The sequence below is a fragment of the Cyanidioschyzon merolae genome, chromosome 1, assembly GCF_000091205.1.
Source record: "Cyanidioschyzon merolae strain 10D DNA, chromosome 1, complete genome".
In the NCBI taxonomy this organism is placed as follows: Eukaryota; Rhodophyta; class Bangiophyceae; order Cyanidiales; family Cyanidiaceae; genus Cyanidioschyzon; species Cyanidioschyzon merolae.
Window position 1 is genome coordinate 77,670 of NC_010127.1, and position 22,599 is coordinate 100,268.

A 22,599-nucleotide genomic window follows, 5' to 3' on the forward strand; every position below is an offset into this window, starting at 1 on the left:
ACCAGACATTCTATCGGGTATCACGGTCAGATTCAGGGATTTTCCAGATACAGAGCCTACCGTGGGTATCTACTGTGGCATTGGAAGCTCCGCTTTGAATGCCATACGGAGACAGCACGGCTTCACAGGAAGCGCGTCGGGTACTCGAATGTTCATCGCCAAGGCACGCAGTACTCGGGTACGCTACACGCCAGTTTCGCATCAGGCTGTGAGGGCGGCTTCAGAGCGCCCGACGTGCTTATCATATAGACCTCAATACAGCGTCCAGTTGACGCTCAGGGTGCAGTAACTAGGGTATGTGTGTGTTATGCTTCCCGCTCTGCCAGACACGACGTGTCCAGCCCGAACGTCCCAGTTGACCGTGGCGTTCGTGCTGTTGAGAACAAGGCATGGATGCACTTGGGCCACGCCTGGGCCACCTCGAAGCAGTCCCTTTACCAGTGCGCCCGGGGCACGCAGTTGGTCCCAGCTGCACGTCACCGCCAGCGCCAGAGGCTTTGGAAACTTTTACTGGTTCGTAACGCAATGCTGCATATCAACAGTTCTCCCGTATGTTCTGGCGACTTTGGGTGCAAGATGCAAAGCCACAAGCCCACAATGACGGATGCACGAGCTGCGAATATGCATCGATACATCTGAACATCCTCGAGTGCGTTCACCATGGCCGCATGACCCTCATCGCGAATGCTGAAACGGCATGGCAGCGTTTGCCACAGAGTTCAGCAGCAGTCTGGGACGATAGCTTTTGCGCTGGCACTTATGCCATCACGACGCCAAGGTGTGCAAGGCCCCGAAAATGCCGGCGGTTCTCCGCGCCACTAGGAATCCGTTTCTCGACCGCATGACGAGAAAGAGAATCCGAAAACGAGCAAAAGAGGCGGCTGTACCTGCGCCCTCTGGTCACTGTCGTTTATGGTTAGAGGCATGCAATTTCGATCGCGTTCGGGGTGTTTCGGCACCGGTCCGGCCCTGAGCAAAACCGATGCCAGCTGTCTGCAGCAACTGCCCATCATGGTATTCAGGTCTGCATAACGAAAAACATATCGTTCGCATAGAAACCTGCGTAGCATACCAGGCTCTAACGCAACTCCCGATACGGTATGGATCTGCATAGCTGCTATTCGACCTGGACGGCACTTGCGCAATATTCCCCACGGTAACGAACCGAAGCGCGCAAGACCGCAGCGATCAATGTGAAGAGGCCATGCACCGGGCTATCGCGTTTCCAGGCATTTTCCACGTTCACACGTTGCAGCACAACCTGATTCGTCTCGAAATCGAATGATCGTGTCCGGTGCTCCAAGCAATCAGCATGCTGTAGTGCACAGTTCGTACAAAGCGGATCAGCGGTGCACCTCGCTGATCCCGAATGCGTCGCTCTGCTTCACGCGCTCCAGCACTGCGGTGAGCGCCTCCTCTGTGGCGAGTGGGCCGCTAAATGTGCTCAGTTTCCATTCGGGGTGTTCTTGAATTACGGCCCGCACGTGCTCATGGGAAACACTCGGCAGGTAGGCGCTCCCGCACCATTCAGCGAGTTCGATGTCGTTGTCGTCGTCGATCATGGCAACGGCCTGGTCCCTAGTACAACCAGTTCGCGCTAAAATGTATTCGGCTACATTGCGCTTCCCAGAGCATCCGGGAAACACATCCAGCTTTCCCAAATTGGACGCTGTCTGCAAGCCCAGCGGGGTGACTCGAGCCCGGATATCCGCGGTTGCGGCCTGCATGTGCTGCTCGGTGACGACTCCGTTGACCGCGCTCGTCGCTGCTGTCGACGACGCAGGGCGTTCCCACTGCACGTTCCTAGACCGCAGCGACGACGCGATGTCGACGCGGAATGCAGTGTAATATTCGCGGGTGTCGAGCATCCATCCAGCAGTCGCCAGCTCGGACGCCGCTTGCCACAGTGGTGCAACGGGGTCAGGGTGCTCGTCACTGCTCCCATCGACCGCCGTGGACGGGTACGGGCTATCCTGCTCCCGCGGTACCACGCACTCGTCAGCTGCACACCAGGGGTGCGGACCAGTCCACGGCTCGAGCCGTCGCGCCCATGTGACGTCCTCAACGTACGCTGTGTCCGCTCGCCACATCAGACGTCCGCCGTTCTCCCACGCGATAGCGTCGACCACCGGCAAGAGCGGCAGTCGGCGGTAGAGGGTGCTGGAGCGCGCTCCAGTCAACAGCGCCACGAAGACGCCGTGCACCCGAAGCGTGTCCACGAGTTCGACAACGCGTTCGCTAAGGTATCCGCAACCTTTGGTCAAAGTCGGGAGCACCCTACAGGGAACGATTGTCTTCGGTAGGGTGTCGTAGACGAGGTTGACTCGACCGGAGACTCCGTCGTCCGGCTCGATTCGAATTCCATCACTGAGCTGGTCCTCATAGTGTATGAGTGTCCCGTCCAGGTCACTGAAAAGCGCAAGCGCGTACTTGCGAGCGTTCTGCTTCCGTGGTACCTCCATGTACCCCGCAGCGCAGACGACGGTGAGCGGTGTGTGTCCCGGTGATCGAGTCCCAGCGTGGCGTTCCAGCCACTCCAGCCTCAAACCAGAGATAAAGCGTTCAACACACCGGTTAACTCGGTCGATAACAGTGTTTCAGGGCAGGGTTACGTAATCCCGTTACCCTGGCACCGACGCCGCGGCGCTCATGGACGCAGGTGCTTGGATGCCGAGCACGCGGCGAATGTAGTTGCGATTTCGCTTCCGACAACAAAAACGCTTACATGGACCATGGATCCAAACTTGTGGGATGTATAGGTATTTGCTTTCTCGAGAGCATCCATCATGCTGCTGTGCTTTACCTCCAGGTTCCACTACTGATAGTTCCTCTCGGATGTACTGGTCGTTTCGTGCGTTCTATCGTGCGCCGGGCGCCTGCCTTGCTGCACCCGCAACCGCAGCGACACCGTTGGTACGAATGCATCAACGAGGTCGAACGGCATTCTCATATCACTGAGGGCGTCTGATCGACGCGTTTTTCTGTACGACACGAAATCGGATTTCATCATCATTCTGGGGGCCTGCAAGCTGCGCAGACAGGTACATTGCCTGCGACAGCGCAAAGCGGTCTACTAGGAGTCCAGTATGACCACCACGACACCTGGATGCAGCCTGAATAACCTCAGTCCCAGAATAAACTGCGTTTCGGACGAGTTGCTGCTCTGAACTCACCACGGCACTCGCTACTGCTGAGGCAGATAATGCGCGAGTCGAGCAGACTCGTCCGACGTACTGGACCTGCCTCCTAGGAGGTGAATTTTCGATAATATGGAAACCTTTTCACACTTTTCAACGTTTACCGCAGAGGAGTAAAGAAGCTGTTGTCTCGTTGCTAGTTCGTGCCTAGATTCTAGGCTTTTTTTCTGTTTATAGAGTGCGCCGCGTGCACGCACTGCAATCTCGCACGCAATCCGCACAGCGACGTGCGCGGCAGCGGGCGCTTGTGAGAACGCACTCATAGCCTTGGCGCTCGCCCGCTCTACGCTTATACTGCTCGTGTGGAGTCGTGCTCCGCACTCGCTCAGTGCAGGTAGGAAGTGGTCGTGTGTGTACACTCACAACGCACTTGTGACCTGTGCGAGCGCTGTACATAACGCGCTTGGTGTTTGTCAAGCGCACAGGAGTTGGCGGAGACCGGCATCGAGTTCAACACTGCGCTACGCGCTTCTGCGCTGGCTACGACAGAACGCGGGTGCGGCACCAGGAAACACACGTGCGTTCTAGAGAGGTACCCGTTTCCTGTACACTGTAAAAGCGTACGTGACGGCGCTTTGGTCCTGGGCGGGTGGTGTTGCAAAGTGCTTTCACGCGTCGTTTAAACCGTCTGCCAAGAGTAACAGACGCAAAGACGATGCCAGACGCTGGAGACGCATCTGTTGCCGCTGCGAGGTGGCTCGAAACGCTCGGATATAGTCCCGAGCGCCCTGCCGAAGCGCTTGCGTTGGCGGTGCACGCGCTGCTCCTACGCCACGGCTTGCGGACGCGTGAGACTGCCCTCGAGGTGGACCTGAACCGGGACCCGTTGCCTCAGGCACCGGCAGCGCTGCCGAGCGACTGGCTGCCGACCACCGAGCACGCCGGCTACGGAACCCAGTATCGACATTTCCGCAGCGCTCTGCTTTTCCAGATTCGCTCCGTACCGTGCGGTGTGGATCGACTAATGGTGACTGGTTTCGCCACCGAGGAACCGGACCGAGTTGCGACGCTGTCGCTTCGAATCAGCGACTACATTCGGACACATGTCTGGGAACAGAGTCGCGCTGCTGGCTCGCCACCCGATTGGACCATGCTTGTCCAGGGCTGGCAGCGTCTCGCAACCCTCGTCCAAGTTGACCTGGTGCACACGTTGATTCCGGATAGTGCCAAAGATGGATACGAAGCTCGTGTACAGGCACAGTCGGCGACCGCCGGGAATCCGTCGACAGCGGCCTCGACGGGCGACCACGGTGCCGGCACCCGAAGCGAGCCCCGCAGTGGAGGCGGCCCCAGCGCGGTGCCGTTCGGGTACCGCCAGCCGCGGCCCCCGCAGCCACAGTTGCCGTCATCAGGGGTGCTTCCAGTCGTTGGCGACGATGATCGCCTGCCCGCACTGGGACCTGTTGGCGACTGGCGCGGCCCGTCTGTACCGGGACTGGGGCCCCCGTTCCGCACCGATGATGAACGTCTTGGAGGCGGAATGCTCATGGGCCCGCGCCATCCGGTTTTCCGCTCGGGCTTTGAAGACGACGACGACGACGACGCACTGCATCGCTTCAACGACCCTGACCGCGATCCCGGTTTCCCGCCTGACCTGCGGCGCCGTGGTGAGCGCCCTCGCCGAATGACGGAACGGGAACGTCTTGCGCTGTTGCCGCCAGGCTCGCGGGTGCCGCCGCCCCCGGGCGCGCGTATCGATCCGTTCGGGCCGCCGCTCCCGTCGCCACCCGACGGGTACGGTCAGGGAGCTTCTCGTCATCGTCGGTACGGCGATCTGGACCCGCCACCACCGGATACCATGTATATGTAAAGCTATCGAGTTCTTGAAATGTATCCACTGTTCTTTCGCGTATGTATCCCAAGGGGATTTTCTACCCGATACCATATACAGGTAAATCTATCGAGTTCTTGACATGTATCCACTGTTTACACCAGTGCGTATTCGATAAAATTCCCCTTGCATGCTGCCCATTTTTGCATCGCAGGGCGTTCCGCAGCGTGCTCTAACAAATCCACGTCCGAACAAGCTGCAGCACACAACTGCAACGCTAGAGCAGCGCGCCCCTCCAACGCACAAGCATGTCGCCAATATACATACCGATGCAGAGGCAGAAGCAGAAGCACCAGCAACAACAGCACCAACGACGGCCGATACCTCAGCCGGCATGCCTCCTCAACCTGCACGCTGACGTTTCACCTTGAACACGCGCTCCCGCGACGGACGCACCAGCTCGCGCAGCACACCGATCGCATGGCGCTCGCTGTCCACCGGCTTTCGTTTCGCCCCAGGACGCCGGTCACCGACCAGGGGCACGTAGGCGTACGGCTCCAGTAGGACGCGCCTCCCGTCGTCACGTCGGACGGCACGGGGTCGATCGCCGCGTGCACCGCGCGCCCGAAAGCGCACCCACGACCCCGATGATGCCGGGCGCCGCGAGCGCGCCAACGAACGCCGCCCTGCTGCTGGCGCAGTCGCAATCGTGGCGCGCATCGCACCAGCGTCATCGGGGTCATCGTCGCTAGCGGCGGCGGCGGCGGCGGCGGCGGCGTTGCTGCTGCTCCTGCTACTGCTGCTGCTGACACCGGCGTGCGGCACGCGCGCAGAGGCGACTGGCGCGCGGGCGGCAGGCATCGCGCCTCGATCGCCATCGCCGATTCCCGGGTCGATCGGCTGCACGTGCAGGCGGCCGCCATCATCCCAGAACATGGACAGTTCGGAAGCATCGCTCGAGGCATCAGCGGCCGTGACGCTGCCGCTGCGTGCCATCGATCGCTTGGACAGCGCATGCGCCGGGCGCTCTGCGGCAGCGCCGCGTCTCCGTGTAGCGGCATCGGGGTGCTGCTCCAGTGCCCGCGCAGCGTGTCGCCTACACGGGTGCGCTGCGTCCATTCGCGGCAGCGGCTGCTGCGTGCCGCGGATGCGCCTTACCCGATCCAATCTGGTTGACGCTGACGCATGCCATTGATCGCGCACGGTATCGCGTCTATCCACCAGGGTTGCTGCTCCATTCGGCTGCGAGGGCATCATGGAAACGAGCAGGGCAGCGGTGTTGTCGTTGTCGGTGTCGTCGTCGTTGTTGCTGATGCCGCCAATCATGGACTGCTGACGCGACGCGTTCTGTCGTTGCCAATGGCGCAGGCGTTTCCTGGCGGACTGCAGCACTGCTTTCAGTGCTGCGCTTCGACAGAGCGATTCGAGCAGGGAATCAGGGCAGCGCCTTGCCATGCGCATCACCAGACCTCGTATCTCGCTGGCGGTACGCGTATGGATCGTGCCCCGAGCCAGGAGGCGGTCAAGCGCCTGCACCACGCTTCGCAGTAACGGTTCAATGCTGGCTTGTTCCAGTGCGCCATTCGGAGCGGATCCATGCGCGCTAGACCGTGCTTTGACTAGTTGAAACCAGAAAGGGATAAAATGCTTCCATGCGCGCAGCAGCGCTTTGGTTACGATCGGTGTCTGTTCGCGGTGCAGGAGTGCGCGCAGCGGCTCCCAGAATGCTCGCTCGAGATCGCGGACCAGTGCCGACTGTTGCACCTGTGGTTGGCGTTTTTGGTCACGGAGCGCGTGGTAAACGCGTTTCGTTGTCAACGAGCATGCGTCGAGGCAGGCGGCAATTGCCGACGTTCGATCCGCCAGCAGACCGGCTAAGAACAGCGCAACGAGGCGCTGGGACGGTCGCGGATGCTCTTGCTGCACTCGCCTGTCCACTAGAAGGAGCAACGTCGTCCGTGCAGACGCCCGAGCGCGGCTGGATGCTGCGCGTAGACCGAACACGACCTCATACAGCAGCGTCGTTTCGGCTTCGGCTACTGGACTGGGAGCTTCCATTACGTCCGACGCAGATGCGGCGTTCATGCTTCGCTGAAAGTACCGATGAATACAAGCGAGACGAACCGCTTCGGCTGCGCTGTGCGACTGACGATATGCGGCAGCAAGCGCCATCACGACCTGTTCCAGGGACACTGTCAGATTCATGGCCTGCAGCAGTGCTCGGTACGCTCGTTTCTGGACCTGCATAGGGGCAGGTGCGCCAAGAGCGCCCCTCACGGCATCGAAGAGCAGCGGAGCAGTCTCGGAGTCGACCAGTGCGGTTGTGATTTCAAGCAACAGCGCAATCGCTTCGGCGTTCGGCCCGGCTGCAGGCTGAGAACTGAGCTGCGCCAGACGCTCCAAAGCCTGGTGAAAGTACAGACGACGTGTCGCATCGTCCGCTAAACGCAAGCTCGTCGATCGTATTGCTGCCAAATATGGGGCGCGTCGATCTACTGACGCCGCACAGGCGCGCTCGAACTGCGCGCGCAGGAGCGCCTCGACAGTCGGCCGAAACGCAGGCGCCTGAACTGCTGTGTGTGGTGCAGCATCGTTCGTTGACTGCACCAGCGCCGGCACGTTCTCGCCCAGCGCAACCATGTACTGGCAAGCAAGCAAAGCCCATGGCGATGCTGTCTCGTCCGCCGCGGCCTGCTGCATCCCAGCAGTTCCATCATCTGCAGTGACCAACCATTCACGCAGACGCTCCAAAATCGTGCCCCACAATGCATCGTGCCCGGGCTCCCAAAGCTCTCGCGCCCCACGACAGACTGCCGGCCCGATCAACCATAAATCATACCGCAGAGCGTCGACCTGCGCAGCGTCATCCGCTGATTCCGCACCAAAGCGCTCCGCGCGCAGTTGGCTATCCCAGCGTTCCGCCCATTCTACGTACGCTCCGAGATGTGACGACTCCAATGAGTGGCGCAAAATCGGTAACAGCCAGGGAAAGAAGGAACGGCAATCTCCGTGATGCGCCAGAAAGGCTGCAGTACCGAGTGCGCGCACCGCCATCACAAGGAGCGATCGCAGCGCACGCGCGCTTTGCGGCCGTGCGTGCCCCGCGCAGACGCACGCATCGTAGCGTGTCAGCAGATGCGCCACCACCAGATGCATGCATGGTAACCAGGGACACGTGTCCGCCTGGATGCATGCATCGGCACGCAGCGGCGTCGATTCGTGTGCCCTGTATAGTGTCCGTTTCGAGAGGCGCCCCGCTGCATCGAATCGGCGATTCCCAGTCAGCGCCGAGGTCATCGTGCCACAGCGCCGTACCTGCTGGTGTTCATCGAGTCTCTGCTCGGCGCCGGGACGCATCCTCTGAGACCCTGCTGCATGGACGCGTGCATGTGTCGCCACAAGCGCTCGCAGCGGCTGCTTCAAGAACGGCCATAATGGCTCCAGAGCTGGTTCGAGAAACTCCTGGATGAGTTCTGCATTTCGATCTGGCTCTGTGAACTGCATCAATCTGGCCAAAAGCGACATGAACACCGAGATCTTGTCTTGGTGACCCAGGTGGCGGCAGAGCGTTCGCGCCAGCCAAGCGAGTGCACGGCTGAGAAGCGCATCCGCTGCTGGGACCGGCTTCGTAGCCGATGCGTTGCCTTCAATGGGCGATGCTCGCAGATGCACCGGCATCGGCCGTCCATCGACCCAGACGTGCTCCGAGCGCTCCATGATCGACACGAGACATGTCGTCCACAGGATGAGCCGCCGGCCGGCAAGTTGGGTCCGACTCTGGAGATACTCCAGAATCTTAGTGCCGAGTGTGACGAGCTTTTCGCGGGTGGCCGGCGGCTCCGTGCGCGCATACGGATGCCAGACGCTCATCTTTAGCAGCGTCAACAACGATTCATGCCGACTCTCCGGAAGATCCCGATTCAGCAGAGTCTCTGCGAGTAGTTCAAGCGTCGCCAACGGGACAATGGCATCCGCAGTCCGCATCCAGAGAACGACAAGGCGCCAGACAGGCGATGATGGAAGCTGTCGCCGGTCAGAGGGCGCCGCTTCCACGCCAGAAGCTCGCTGGAAAGATTCGCGCTCGAGCAGTTCGGCCAGGGCGTCTTCCAGGATATGATAAACTTCCTCTGCAACACGCTCGTGCAGCGCCGGCTTCAACGACTGCGTATCAATGGCAACGCTCTGCAGCAGCCAGCGCCGACAAGCGCGCCGCACCGCCGCGAGACGCCATGTCGCACGGTCCGCCGGCAGATACCGCACCAGCTTCGCACAGACAGCCTGAACATAGGCTCGATCTTGGTCGGCTGTTGGTCCGGAGCCAGCGGCTTGTTCGCTTACGTCTGCGTGTTCCAGGACAGCGGGCTTTGCGTCAAGCACAAACTCCAGGGCTTCAAGTGCGATAGGTGCCACCTGAGCGAGAAACGCCTCGGTCCAGTCATCGGTACGGTTGAGGCACCACGACACGCGTCCTGCGGCCTCACTAGCGACCCGCCATAGTGCCGCCCGCTCTCCCGGCTTTGCGTGTTGCAGTTGTGCTCGACAATTGAGGATGAGCGTGATCTCGTGCATCAAGTCAGCTGGCGCAGCTCTCTGTTCCTGCGACGTACATCCAGGCAGTTCAGCACACTTGTCAGTTGGGAACGCAACCGGCACGTGCTCCACGCTATGGACTGCAGGGCTATGCCCGTCATGCTGATTGGCCGCGAGTTCCAGTTCGGCAACCGTGCCCGCGAGCAAAGACACCCGCAGATCACGTAGGTTCTCCATCCGTTCGACTCTGGTCGCGGTGTACCAGAGTGCACTAGGTGCACGCTCGATGTCAGCAGCACCCCAGGCAGGCCAACGGTCAAGCAAGCCCTGACTCGTGCAACGACTAGACCGCAGCAGCCGCAGCTACGGCCGCCGCCGGTGTCGCCTGCCGATGCCGTGCCCTGCACTGCACTTCGCCGTTGTAGTCGTGCTGCTAACGCGCAACTCCCGCTTCTGCGCAAGAGCGAAACTGGTGCTCGTTACGAGCAACGAAACATGTTACCTGCCTTCACGTTCAGTGTCACTGCTCCTGATTCGAGGAGCTTCTCACTACACCATCGATGGAGCGCTCGTGGTGCCGTGAGGTTCGTAACACCTCACCGACGGTGTCGGCTGTGGCGAGGGCGGCGGCTCGCAGCCGGTGACCTCCAGATGACCCTTGCGGAAGAGGCGAAGTCGCCATCGAACGCGCCCCGGTCGCATCAGAAGCTCGTATCAGAGCTATTTCCGGAACGTTTTCGCCCTTTTTTAAAAGCTCTTGACGACGGATCACTGCCTCTGGAGGATATACCCGCCTTCAACGCTCGTCGAACGAAGATCGTCTGCACTATTGGGCCCGTAACTGCGAGCTATGAACAGTTGCTCAAAATGGCAGCGCTCGGAATGAACGTCGTGCGCTTGAATATGTCGCACGGTGACTATATGTTCCACGATCAGGTCATTGGGCACGTTCGACGAATCAACACCGAATCGCCGTTCGTGCTCGCGACGATGCTGGATATTGGCTCATTCGATCAGGTTCGCCTGGGTGAATTTCCCGGCAACGATCTCGTGCTTCGTTCGGGTGATATGTTGACGATTACCGCTCGGCATGAAGCATCGTATCCGGAGAACGTTACGGAGGTGAGCGACGATGCGTTTATAGAGGTAGTCCAGCCCGGCGATGTTATTGAGATTCTTGCGAGTCCGGACGGGAACATGGTGCTACTCCGGGTTCAGTCGCTGTCGAACGACGGCAAAGATGCACACTGTGTTGTCATGGAGGCAGGACGTGTCCGCAGTCGTTCACCGGTGGCGATTCGTGGAAAGAGTTTCAAGACGCGACCGCCTCAAAGCGGCGCCTTTGAGCACGACCTTGAATTTGCGATACGAGAACGCGTCGAAATGATTGCGCTTTCATTTGTGGAGCACCCAGAACAGATTCTAGAGGTAAGATCGCTGCTTCGGCAGAACGGTGCGAACAATACTGCGATTGTCGCGAAGATCGAAAGTGCTGCTGCGCTGCAGAACTTGCCAGCGATTATACAAGCGACAGATGCTGTAATGATCGCTCGCGGTGACCTCGGCACTGATATTCGTTACGATATGGTGCCGTTCTGGCAACAGCGAATAGGCCAAATTTGTCGCGCTTATGCAAAGCCGTGTATCGTGTCAACGCATTTCCTCGAAAGCATGGTTCTTTATCCAACCCCCACGCGGGCTGAGGTCACGGATATTGCCGAAGCAGTGAAGCAGCAGGCCGACGCCCTCATGCTGACTGCGGAAACCGCCAGCGGCAAGTATCCGCTGCGGGCGCTGAGCCTTATGAGCCGCGTTGCGCTGCGCATAGAGCAGCGCTTGGCAGCCGGCATGCGACGCCTCAACGCGGTACCCGCCTTCGAATCGAACAACAACTGGTCACCGGAGGTGCTGCGGAACACAGAGCGAGTCTGTGCTACAGCGTGCACAATCGCAGAGCAACTGCGAGCAGCTGCGATTTTATGCTTCACACAGCGAGGCTTCATGGCTACGTTGCTTTCGCGATGTCGCCCGCATTGCCCCCTCTATGCTTTTACCAGCAGCGTCATGGCAAGAAACAAGATGAGCATTCTCTACGGTGTGCGAGCATTTCGGATATTGTTTGATGGAGACCCTGAGGTCACCGTTCAGCGCGCTATGGATGAGTTGCGAGACCGTCGGGCGCTGCAACCCGGTGATCGCGTCGTCGTGGTAGCCGACGTGCTCGGTGGGCGCAATCGAGCCACAGAGGAGGAGATGCTTTTCGTCTTTGGCAATCTCGATGTGGAGAATCGTGGCTATATTAGCCGTGCGCTTGTCCGGCGAGGTTTACGGGAACTCGGTCTCAAAGCTGGCGACGATGTAGAGCTGGAAACCTGGCTCGATGATTATGAGCAGGATCAAGCGCTCATTGAGGAATGTGCTGTTGCACCGGATTTTGAGGAATGTATGGAGCGCGTTGCAGGTTCAACTGAGCGTGATGGCACCGAACCTGCGTCGCTGGAAACCGCTCGCACCGGAACGACAGGTCGTCGGCGGGTGCTCGATCAGGTGGATTATGCTGCTTTCCGTCAACTTGCCCAGGATAGCGCTGAAATTGTTCAAACGATTCAGTTTCGCATCATGGAGTAGTTCGCGATCCGTACGGAAACGAGTGCATCATTTCTAAGAACGTGATGAAAGGCTGCAGGATGCCCCGCGTGAGCATAGTTGCGAGTCTTCGCACGTCCGTTCGTAGCAGAGGCGAATCATAAACGAGAATGCACGGTACCAGATGAACTCGATGAAGGACAGGGTGCACGGGTACGGAGTATCTGCAGCTTTCGCTGGTACAGAGACGCACGCGCTTTAAGTGGCATCGGATGCGCCAGGTCGTTGACCCTAAGCTTGCCTCGTTGGCGTTGCGCAACAAGGCAGTGGCCGCCGCTGCTACGCACTGCGTTACGTTCCTTGCTGTACGCCATGCTTATAGTCTTTCGTTTCAGTCTTTTCCCCTTTTCTGGATGTAATCGAGTGCTTTTTTTTGTAGTGCATAGCAGGAGATCGCCATCAAGATGCAATGTACTCTATAGATCGTAGATGGATTGCCTGAAGGATACATGCTTTACTGAATCGTGCAAGGAGGACTGCATACCTCCTTAAAATGAGTCGTATCATAGTACTCAGATGGTTGAGGAACTCTGAAAGAAACAAGTATATGCTCTCGCGACAGAAACCCGATATTCCTGCCGGCTGATTGCGGTAAACGGTAGTGAAGCGGTTCCTTGAACATCTTACAAGCAGCAAAAAGCGACCATTGAGGTCACGATAAGCGTCTCTGGTCTTGTCCAGCTCGTTCGAGTGGTCCTCAAATCACTGGAATACAGTTGCAAAAAAGTCCAGTATCACGTACGGTCATCTTCCAGTGAAGTCGCAACGACCGCGTTCCTGAAATGCAGCGATCCATACGAAGCACAGGGACGTCGCCTTGTTTTTTTCGGTTGACGATCGTTGCTTCGGGCACACTGGTCGGAACGTATATGGGTACTTGCGTCTGCGGAGCTCGTTCCATGTGCAATCGAACCCGTAGAGCGCGATATCATCATCTGTTCGAGCTGCAGTGGATTCATTTGACGGCTTCAGTTTCGCTCACAAAGAAGGTTCATACAACAGCACCAACCACGTTGTCGAATCATTGAAGACTTTTCCCTTGAAGTCTGGCATCGACCTTCTATTCGACAACGTCGCATTTCAGCATGCAGCTTGCTTCAGATCTTTTGCAGATTATGTTGGGGTAGAGCTGCTGTTCATCCGTCCGTACTCCCGGTGGTTCAGTTCCGTCGAAAGAGGGTTTTCGATCGCGAGACACAATGATCGATTCACTCGGCGAATTAATGATAACCGATGGGCATACAGAGTTCCGTCGATTCGGTGAAATAAGAAATCCCAGGGAAAGGTATGGGCGTGCAAGTCGGGGATCCCGGCGGGCGGTCATCGCCGGCTGCCCAAGAAAAAAAACGAAAATATCCCGTTCTCACCGACCATCGAGCGAAGAAGAGCAACTGTCGAAGAAGACGACGCAAAAAAAGGGAGACAGATGAGAGAACGTGTTTCCCCGACGGGTCGAGGACGAGACTGTAGTAGCACAGGAGGCATGAATTCGGGAAATCCTTGGAACAGTGCGTCCACTCAGCAGTAATGCACGCAAAGAGCTCATGAACTCAGACCGCAAAGCGCTTTCAACATCAGACAATGTTTGGTGCTGAAGACAAGACCGGAGGAGCTGATGCGAGCCAACTTCGTGCGGTAGCTTCTCAATGTCGAAATGTACAAGGAGAAACAAAAACCGACGAGAGGTTGCCGGTCGAAAACGGCTAGGAGGCGTCTGCGTCTGGGCTTCCATGCACTCTATATTATTGTGAAACGTTGTTTGTTTCATTGACATGCATGTAGTGGCTGCGTTCATGCGCACGTCCACCATTTCGTTCCGTAGCCTCAGAATCCGACAGCAATACGCACCACCACCACCACCACCACCACCACCACCACCATCAACATCACTACCTATCCATCTCTCTGGAGATCACGGGTCATTCGTGCGTTCCACTGGATGCGAAGCTGTGACGCCAATTGTCTCCAAACTTGGTTCGTGCATCTCTATGGTATACGCGAACGGTTGATGAGTCGGCCTTGAAGTAGTGCATACGGCCTCGAATCTCGTTTGGATTCAGTCCAATAGATTTGCACGAGCATCCGATCGAGCGACACGGGATCCACGAAGGCGCGTTTCCCGTCCGGAGCAATGCACGTGGGCATCAGCTCGAACGCTTCGGACGTCGGCATGCGGTGCTGCCTCGTCTGCAGGGTCCGCTCCAGGTTCTGAAAATGCTGGATACGGCGAACGTCTTGCATCCATTGTCCCGAGATCGCAGACGCATACCAGTCGGTAAAGATTCTTCCTGGTGCAGCGCATGATGTTGTCCCCTGAAATTCCAGCGGACGCAGAAAACAAACTGGTAACCGGGGAACAGGCATCGCGTTTGTTTTCCACAGCGTCTGCCACGTTCTACCCGTATCAGAGAGGCGCCCTCGTACATGCGGCTCCATCGAAGCTGACCGATAACATCGCAGCAGGCGAGTCGCACGCTGCACATTCGTACTGATCACCCGTTGAATACAGGGTATACACTGCAGCGCATGCACCCTACAAGACACTGGGGCGCTTCAACGTCGACTCAACTGCCGTGGCGTTCCGACTCGCACATCAGGTCTATGTGTGCGGACGCGGTTACCCATTTCCAAACCTGGACGCTCGGTGGGCATTGGGTCCCGGCCAGCGAGAGCGACAGCATCGGCAAACGGGTATGCCCCTGTGTCATCATCCGGTTCTCTGGGCACCCCGCCCCCTGATTAGGATTCTCGGAAATAGAGTGCATCTGAATACGTGTTGGCACGCGTTTGGTCGATGAAGACGGCTCCGGCTTCACGACGCAAACCTGATGTGTTCCGCAAAGACGAAACCTCGCACACACGAAGGATTGCATGGCGTCGAAGCAGGTCCAAGTACCGTACCGGTCGACGCCAGAGAAAAAAGCGATGCCATGGCCGAGACTCGTCTCTTTCAGAGCCAAACTTTATGCACGCGTAACGCGCTCACGACACTCTAGACGACACGGGGTTTGCTGCGGTGACGCCCGTGCACAGCGCGAATGATGCGTTCAGACGTGAAAGAGTTGCTCCGGCGTTTCCGATTCTTGGATCCTCCCGCATGTTTACCAGAAAAAATGCTACCATCCCCCGGGGCTCTACCGAAAGTCGTCCACCCCAAGTTTCTCGCGACTAGGATTGAACACGCTCTGTGGACGCCTGACGAAAGCACGATCCGGGGCAGCGTTCAGCACAGAGTACGTTGCTTTGTTGGCGAGACTGCTGCCATGGTCTTGTCTAGTCAGTGTGCAGCGCATCAGGCCATGAAGTGCTTGAAGCGACTTGCTGAAGCGGATCGCCTCCAGCTGCTTTGCTATAACCGATGAGCGAGGTGGAAGCGCGAGACGCCCATACCCCTTGGACAACGGGACCGCTCGGTGCGGTTACCACGTTACCGTCTGCGGTACGCAGCGCCAGAAAATCGTCGTCGTTCAACGCTTGCCGCGTGGATGCAACTTGCGCGTGCCCCGGGTCGTCGTCAGCTGGGAACGCTTTGCGCACGCTCGCATCACTCGCTTCAGCATTCGTGTCAGGAGGCGTCGTCTGGCTCCCGCTAGGGACCAGTTTCGGAACGGGAGCGTGCTCTCGGTGTAGCGTCTCCCCCTTAACCACGGAATGCGGTTCAGTGTCTGCTGAATACACTGGTGGCGACTTGAGAACACCGCCTAGCTCCGTACTCGTCTCCGTGCTGGCGGGATGCGACGATGTCGCAGAGGCGTCATCCTCGGCGATATCCAGATCATTCTCCAACGCTTGAATGCGTGCGAGTCTTCGCGAACGCTCATTTTCTAGAAATACCTGGCTTTTCTCCTGCCATGCCTTTTTGGCAGCAACCGCTTGTGCGGCACATGCTGCAACCTCGGCCATCGCTGCCGGTACCTGAACACCACACTTGTGAAATGCGAAAATAACCTCAGCAGCAAAGTTCAGCGCATTCGTCTGGCGGCGAGCAGGCCCCGTGCGCTGCGCCACTGCATGCTTGGAGGCGTCACGTTGGCTAGGCATCCCGCGAGTCTTGTTTGGTTTTCTTGCATAGAGCTCATCCACGCCATCTCGATCTGCGGCTACTTTTCCCACAGGTCTAAAGCCGGCCAGTGAGGCCACGTTGCCGCGCAGCTGATCTGCTGCGTCGTGCGCTTTGCGCACTTCCGTATCGACTGCGGCAGCTTCGCTGGATGCATTCGCAGACGAGATCGCATGCGCAACCGTCGTTGGACTTGGACTCGGGAGAAGCGCGCGAATCTCCGCCTGAATCGCATCATCCTCCGGCAGCATGCTTTGAAGCGCTCGAAGCACTAGATCACAGGAGTGCTTCTGTTCGATGTACGGGTCAACTGGCTCCTCGCGGAGACGAGCCAGTTCCCGCTGCTTCCACTGCTCACGTCGACGGGCTGCTTCCGCCTCACGCCGCTCTTGTCGAGCTTGCCGTTCCTGCTCCCACCAGAGCCGCTCATTCTCTTTCCATTGGCGGTCTGATTCGCGAAACGAATCCCACGCCGACTGTATCTCCTGACGCAACGCAGCCATTCTTGCATGCAGCGACTCTCGATTGACGGGCCCAGCAGCAGCCTCTACCTCTTCGACTTGTCGATCGATGCGTTTCCGTAGCTCGTCCAGTTGGTCGCGCTGGCGATCCAGGTCGGTGCGGGCCTTGTTCAGCGCATCGTCGAGTTCGCGACGCTGAGCTTCAAGTTCTTCCCGCGCAAGACGAAGTTTTTCTACTTGTTCGCGTCGGCTTTCGTGTTCGATTTCCGCTCGGCGAGCTTCTTCGCGTGCGTGGATCCGCAAGTAGGTGAGCTCTGAAATGAGCCGTTTCTCATCAGAAAGGCTCAGTGTCGAGTGCGCTTGCGCTCCTTCAAGCTCTGCGATGCGTGCGTCGACTTCTGCTACGGAGCGGTACTTTCGCGTTACAGCCGGCGCACTCGTTTTCGGCCCTGATGCAGAAGTGCTCTCGCGCAAACGCTCCTGCACAGCACGCTTTCTGTCCAGGAGCTCGCGCCAGCGCTGCTGCGCTTCCTGGAAAGCGGCCTTTGCCGATTGCAGTTCAGCCTGATAGCGTTCTCGTATCGCCCGCACTTGCTGTCGCGACTTTGCCGACTTGGAGAGCTCTTGTCGAATGCGATCCACCTCAGAAAGTTTCTCCGCCTCCAGCTTCTTGATCTCGTCAATACTCGGGCGCGGGTAACGTTTTACTCGGGTGTGCGAAGTACCTTCTTGCAGAAGTTCACCTCGAGAGCCAGCAGCTGGCGTCGCATCAGGCACCGACGTCAGCGCTGCCGTCTTCGCGTTCTCAGCACCGATTATCGGAGCCGATGGCCACTCGGACGGCTCCATCATACTGCCTGCTTCCTGCCGACTAAACAAGATCCCCGTCCAGAAGCAAGCAATGAGTAAACCTGCCACACGCTTCGCGACCTGTCACGAGCACCGTCTCACTGCACGGTGCGGCTAGGCAAGCGCAACGATAACCGTTTGACTGGGCCCCAGCGCCGCAAAGCTGCGGCGTACGCGTCCACAGGTGCCCCCGCAGGCGTTGCCCCGACGCACTCAGTACCGCCGGGTATCCGCTGCGCTCTGGCGATGTTTTGATGCAGCGCGTGCCGTGACACCAGCGGATCTATTGATCGATCCATCGATCCATTTTCTCATCGGCAAAACGTTTCCCTAGGCCAGCGTTCTCCGATTATGCGCATTTTTTTTCTTTCTTTTTTTGTGTTATTTTTTCAGTGCGCGGTATCGATCCATCGATCCAAAGATCCTCCGGCAAAACGTTTCCCTAGGCCAGCGTTCTCCGATTATGCGCATTTTTCTTTTCTTTCTTTTTTTGTGTTATTTTTTCAGTGCGCGGTGAAGTATCCGTCGATGCATGCAGCTTCGTTTGAGGCGCCTGGCAAACCGCGCGATTACTGAAGAAACGTCGCTGTTCGATGATAGCCATGCAAGCAGCGTATGACGTGATGAAACATCGCCTGTCCATTGTAGCTACCAAAAATCGTGTGTTGCGGTGAAACGTTGCTATTGGATAGCGGTAGCTTCTGTGCTGATTTCGGAGCAACGTACACGCACGTGGACGAACGTTTCATGCAGACGACGATCCACTGGCGAGAAGTGAGGAGATCTGGCATCCGCCGTGCACCCGTCGAAGCTCTCAAAGGTACTGCTGCATCGGTGCATCTTGCAGAGCGTCCATGCTTTCGACGGCATAGGCATGCTCATGAGATCTGGGGGGCTTTTTAGAAAAGGATTCCAATTCAGCTGAGCCTTCAACAGAGTGCGTACCGTTCTCCGGCCAGAAGCGTCCTTACGGAAACGCGAGTCCAGCTGACTGGTGTGGCGTAAACGTCAACTCGTGGGTGGACACAGCCTCATGCAATGTGCAGCGTGGTGCCCTTGAGCACAGAGGCTCAATCTGTCTAGCCTTCGCATGCAGTGCACGACAGCAGGTCAGCGCGACGCCCTGGCACGTGTCAGATCGAGGCGCGACTGACCCAGCGCGAGCCTGGAAAGAAAAGAAAAACTCCTGGAAAACATGTTGTTGCAATATCTGCCAGGGCCTCGAACAGCATGCGCTCCGCGCGAACATCACGGAAGTTTGATGGATTCGCTGCATTTGGTACGGATGAACACCTTGCGAATCGCTGTTTTAAGGCACAGGATCCACGCATCTAACTAGACTCCCTCGAATGCGCAGCTTCTGCTCATAAAAAGGCAAGCGACGCATGTGTCTCTATAAATAATTTTAATGTTACACTCAATCCAGACCACAGCTCTTCCTGGAGACTCAGATTTGATCGGTGCGGCAACGCTGGAACTGCGGTAACTGGGGAAGCGCTTTTCCAAAGAAGCTGGACTAGCGTGCTGCGACGTCGAACGACGACGTTGGGAGGTCCCGTTCGCTGGTCGCTCTAGCAACGCCGCCAGCTTTTCCTTTGGGCATCAATGAGGCGGCACGAGCTCCGCGCGGCATCCCCTGTTGTCATCATGCAACCCGCGCTGAACCGTGTTCACGAAAGGAAGCGATAATCTGCAACCCGCTGCTCAAAACATGAGGTTATGTCGCACCCAGGTCTTCTTGTCTTTTAGCGCACCGTGTTACAAACCGATCCAGGCCATATACCGAATGCGCTGCACCAGGAAATCGTCGTTCGAATCAGAAGAAGAAAAATGCAACCAATGTGCCGAGAATCGCAAGAATCCGCTTGCATCTTGCCAGCGCAACCAGCCGTTCGATCACGAACCCCTGATCACAACACATGCATGGATCCATGGAGCATTCACTGCCTTGGGATGGCGACTGCTTGACATCCCGGTTGCATATGTGTTTGTGGGGAGGATGTAGGCTGCGAACGCAACGGCGTCTCAGCGCCCGCGAAGCGAACAAAACGGACTCGGAACTGTGGGATACGCTTCACTGCCCGTGTGCCCGTCGAGCGATTCCGGCAAAGAAGAATCATATCCGCTTAATCGGCATCGAGGCAGCTTACGTTCACGTACTTGATCGTGCTTGGCTCTGATCTCATCCCGGGCAAGCGTCACACAGGCGTGAGGTGATCGTATACACGGGAAACGGGGCGGTATGCTCCTGTCGTGCGAAACGTCGCAGATTTTAGGGTGGTGCTGTTTTCACAGTTCGCGGCACGGTCTGCGGAGTGTGCGACAGGGCACCCGCTTGGTAACGCTTCGATATCAGCAGCGAGTGCCTGCAAAGCCTCGATATCTACGAAACGCGCATACGTTTGGTGAACACGCTCGATCAAGAATGGACGTGCTGGAGCCAGCGCGCTTGCTGGAGGCGTATCGACGGAGCATTCCAGACTGGGAGACGCTACGGCACAAGGGTGCTGCTGGACGCGTAGCGGTTGTCGGTGGTTGTCTCGAGTACACCGGCGCGCCGTACCTTGCCGCTATGAGTGCCACACGAGCTGGCGCAGATCTCGCTTACATATTCTGTGCAGTCGAGGCGGCATTCCCGCTGAAAACCTACGCCCCAGACTTGATCGTTATTCCCGCTTACAGTTCACGGCCTTTGGCGAGTCTGCAGCCGAGTGATTCTGTTCATAGCTCCGAGCCGGCTGCGGTAGACCTTTTCGTTTCATGGCTACCGCGCATGCATGCGGTGTGCTTTGGACCCGGCCTCGGGCGAGACCCCGGTGTGCTTGCTACTGTGCAGGAGCTCTTGGTGCGCGCCCTCAAGCATCCAGTGCCCGTGGTTATTGACGCGGATGCTCTGTTCCTGTTGAGCCAATTCGGTCCACGACACACCGGAACGGCACTAGCGACCACCCTGGAGGAACGAAGAAACGCAACTGCTGACCGAGGGTCTTCCTCCAATCGCATTGCTCCCATCGTGGTGACCCCGAACGCAGTGGAAACTCGACGACTGCTGGAGTCTTTTCAGATCCGCTCGCCGCAAGAATGGGTCCGTCATGTACTGGCTCCTGGCGATGTCATGTTAGAGAAAGGTGAAACAGACCGAATCCATGCGGTATGCGACGAGGCTCACGAACCTGAACCATCCTGTGTGACCGTGGACTGCGCGGAATGCGGCTCACCGCGACGCTGTGGCGGCCAAGGTGATATACTCAGTGGCATCTTGGCAACATCTCTGGCATGGATGGGCTTTCAGGGCGAATCCGCAAGCGCCCTAGTAGCAGCGGTGGGGGCATCCACGCTAACCCGGCGCGCATCACGAGCAGCCTTCGGGGCCAAATATCGGGCCATGACAGCAACAGACGTTCTCGAGCAAGTCGGGCCTGTATTCCATGCCTTTGAAACAGAGTCATCCAGCTAGATGGGTTGTCCACGTGACATGCGCTGTTTGCTTCTATTCGGGAGAAGCATCTGGGTGCTGGTCGGCGCACAAGAACGTCTGTCCGAAACAGACCCATGTGCTTGATTGAACGTGCTCATCGATGCGAGTTGCGCCTCGATACTTTTCGCAGGGAAGACGGTTTCTTCGTGGAAACGAACTTTAACCACAGGAAGCTACTGGATGGAAGCCTCGTCAGTACGAATCGTACCGAAAGGCGTGCCTTTGATTCTGTCCATGCACATGAGAGCGAAACCATGCAGGGATGCCCAGCATCATGTCTCATCTATGGGGAGCAATACCGCTTCGTACGTGATTCGATGGGTACGCGCGTTGTCGCCTGTGCTGCGGCGCGTGAACCTCTCCGGAGCTGGAAGCCTTGCCAGGAAATCTAGAGCTCCAGCTCATGCGCGCGGCATGCTCCACAATCCATAGAGATCAAGATAGCCATCGCTGATCATGGCAAGCACGCTCATCCCAACGAAAACGCGATGCACCCAAAAATGCAGAGCGCTTCCGTTCCTGTTCACAGAAGGAAGCGATGGTAACGGTGTAGGAACGCATTCGTCAGTTCGAAATGCGTTTTCTGGTGTACCGAGGCTGTGCGCCTGGATACGAGCGGTTTTGCGAGGCAACGCAGCACATCGCAGATGCATCTACCTGATAGAGAGGCGTCTCCGGTCACAAGCGCGAGTGCCAGAGCCATTCTCGAGGCACAAGTCCTCCCTCCGTTCGGTTTGGCGGAACGAATATGCGGAAACCTGGAAATCATCGCAGAGTCACAGCCGGGATGCGCCCTTGACTCCAAGTCGGCGAAGGCGGCTTTCGTGTACTGCGCCTCGGTCAACGGAAAGCGAAACTTGCATGGAGCGAGTGACTTTATTGGCGCCTCTGCCGATTGTATGCTGTTCTCGTGGATGTCTGCGCATGTCCAGCACGAGCGCATAGCTACGATCGGACGCGCTGCTAACGCAAGTCGGGCCATGCGCCTGCCATGAAAAATGGCATGTGCCCGACCCGTCTCTCTACACCCGTGTCAGATTAAAATGGTAGCGTGGATTACTTGCTTTTTTCCAGCTACTGGATATTTTCTCGGAACGGGTTTTTAGATGTACAGCCTCGAGATTCGAAATGCGGCAGTAAAGGTTTACGGATTCATAGCTAGTTTGAGGATTCTCGCTCCTCTTGTGAGAACGGCTTCTTTAACTCTCTGCCGCTTGATTTCGTTCCGTCACATGAATCGAGGTGATTCGTGATGCCATCGAAAAAGCGTTGATAAAAACATCGACATCGGTATCCTATTCTTGCGTGCCCGTCTACGAGCACTCCTTGCATGTGGCATGTTCAACTTGTTGATTTTTGGAGTTCTCGATGCTTTTGTCTCAGGGCAACTCATGGGCGCAATATTTCGCGTCACTGGATTATCGAGACAAATACGCAACGTCGTCTCTAGGCGCTGACCTCACAAGTGCATGATGAAACTTCACTGGACTCTTGATACGGCATAATCGATTCCGTTAGAGCGACCGATGCTCCGCTCTTTGTAGTCATTGACAAGGCGCCATTCGACAGCAGTATGATACTTGTCTGATCCGACAAAGAGGCTGGTG

The 22,599-nt window shown here is 57.5% G+C and overlaps 6 protein-coding genes across 6 annotated transcripts, besides 1 other annotated feature; 3 read left to right on the top strand and 3 right to left on the bottom strand.

Moving 5' to 3' along the window:
* Window positions 1–1,343: 1,343 nt before the first annotated feature.
* On the bottom strand, window positions 1,344–2,462 carry CYME_CMA027C (hypothetical protein; the record flags this gene model as incomplete). The annotated part of the gene is made up of 1 exon (XM_005534975.1): window positions 1,344–2,462. One exon carries the CDS (start codon window positions 2,460–2,462, stop codon window positions 1,344–1,346), a length of 1,119 nt encoding a protein of 372 aa, XP_005535032.1.
* A 1,390-nt stretch (window positions 2,463–3,852) lies between these two features.
* CYME_CMA028C (hypothetical protein) lies at window positions 3,853–5,007 on the top strand (the record flags this gene model as incomplete). Its single annotated transcript, XM_005534976.1, has 1 exon — window positions 3,853–5,007. One exon carries the CDS (start codon window positions 3,853–3,855, stop codon window positions 5,005–5,007), a length of 1,155 nt encoding a protein of 384 aa, XP_005535033.1.
* A 363-nt stretch (window positions 5,008–5,370) lies between these two features.
* CYME_CMA029C (hypothetical protein) lies at window positions 5,371–9,735 on the bottom strand (the record flags this gene model as incomplete). Its single annotated transcript, XM_005534977.1, has 1 exon — window positions 5,371–9,735. One exon carries the CDS (start codon window positions 9,733–9,735, stop codon window positions 5,371–5,373), a length of 4,365 nt encoding a protein of 1,454 aa, XP_005535034.1.
* Window positions 9,736–9,993: 258 nt separating this feature from the next.
* On the top strand, window positions 9,994–12,126 carry CYME_CMA030C (pyruvate kinase, chloroplast precursor; the record flags this gene model as incomplete). Its single annotated transcript, XM_005534978.1, has 1 exon — window positions 9,994–12,126. The coding sequence occupies one exon, from the start codon at window positions 9,994–9,996 to the stop codon at window positions 12,124–12,126; it is 2,133 nt and encodes a 710-aa protein (XP_005535035.1).
* A 3,291-nt stretch (window positions 12,127–15,417) lies between these two features.
* CYME_CMA031C (hypothetical protein) lies at window positions 15,418–17,517 on the bottom strand (the record flags this gene model as incomplete). Its single annotated transcript, XM_005534979.1, has 1 exon — window positions 15,418–17,517. One exon carries the CDS (start codon window positions 17,515–17,517, stop codon window positions 15,418–15,420), a length of 2,100 nt encoding a protein of 699 aa, XP_005535036.1.
* Window positions 17,518–18,434: 917 nt separating this feature from the next.
* Window positions 18,435–19,921: a sequence feature (possible transcribed region).
* CYME_CMA033C (hypothetical protein, conserved) lies at window positions 19,757–20,971 on the top strand (the record flags this gene model as incomplete). Its single annotated transcript, XM_005534980.1, has 1 exon — window positions 19,757–20,971. The coding sequence occupies one exon, from the start codon at window positions 19,757–19,759 to the stop codon at window positions 20,969–20,971; it is 1,215 nt and encodes a 404-aa protein (XP_005535037.1).
* Between the last annotated feature and the right edge of the window lie 1,628 nt (window positions 20,972–22,599).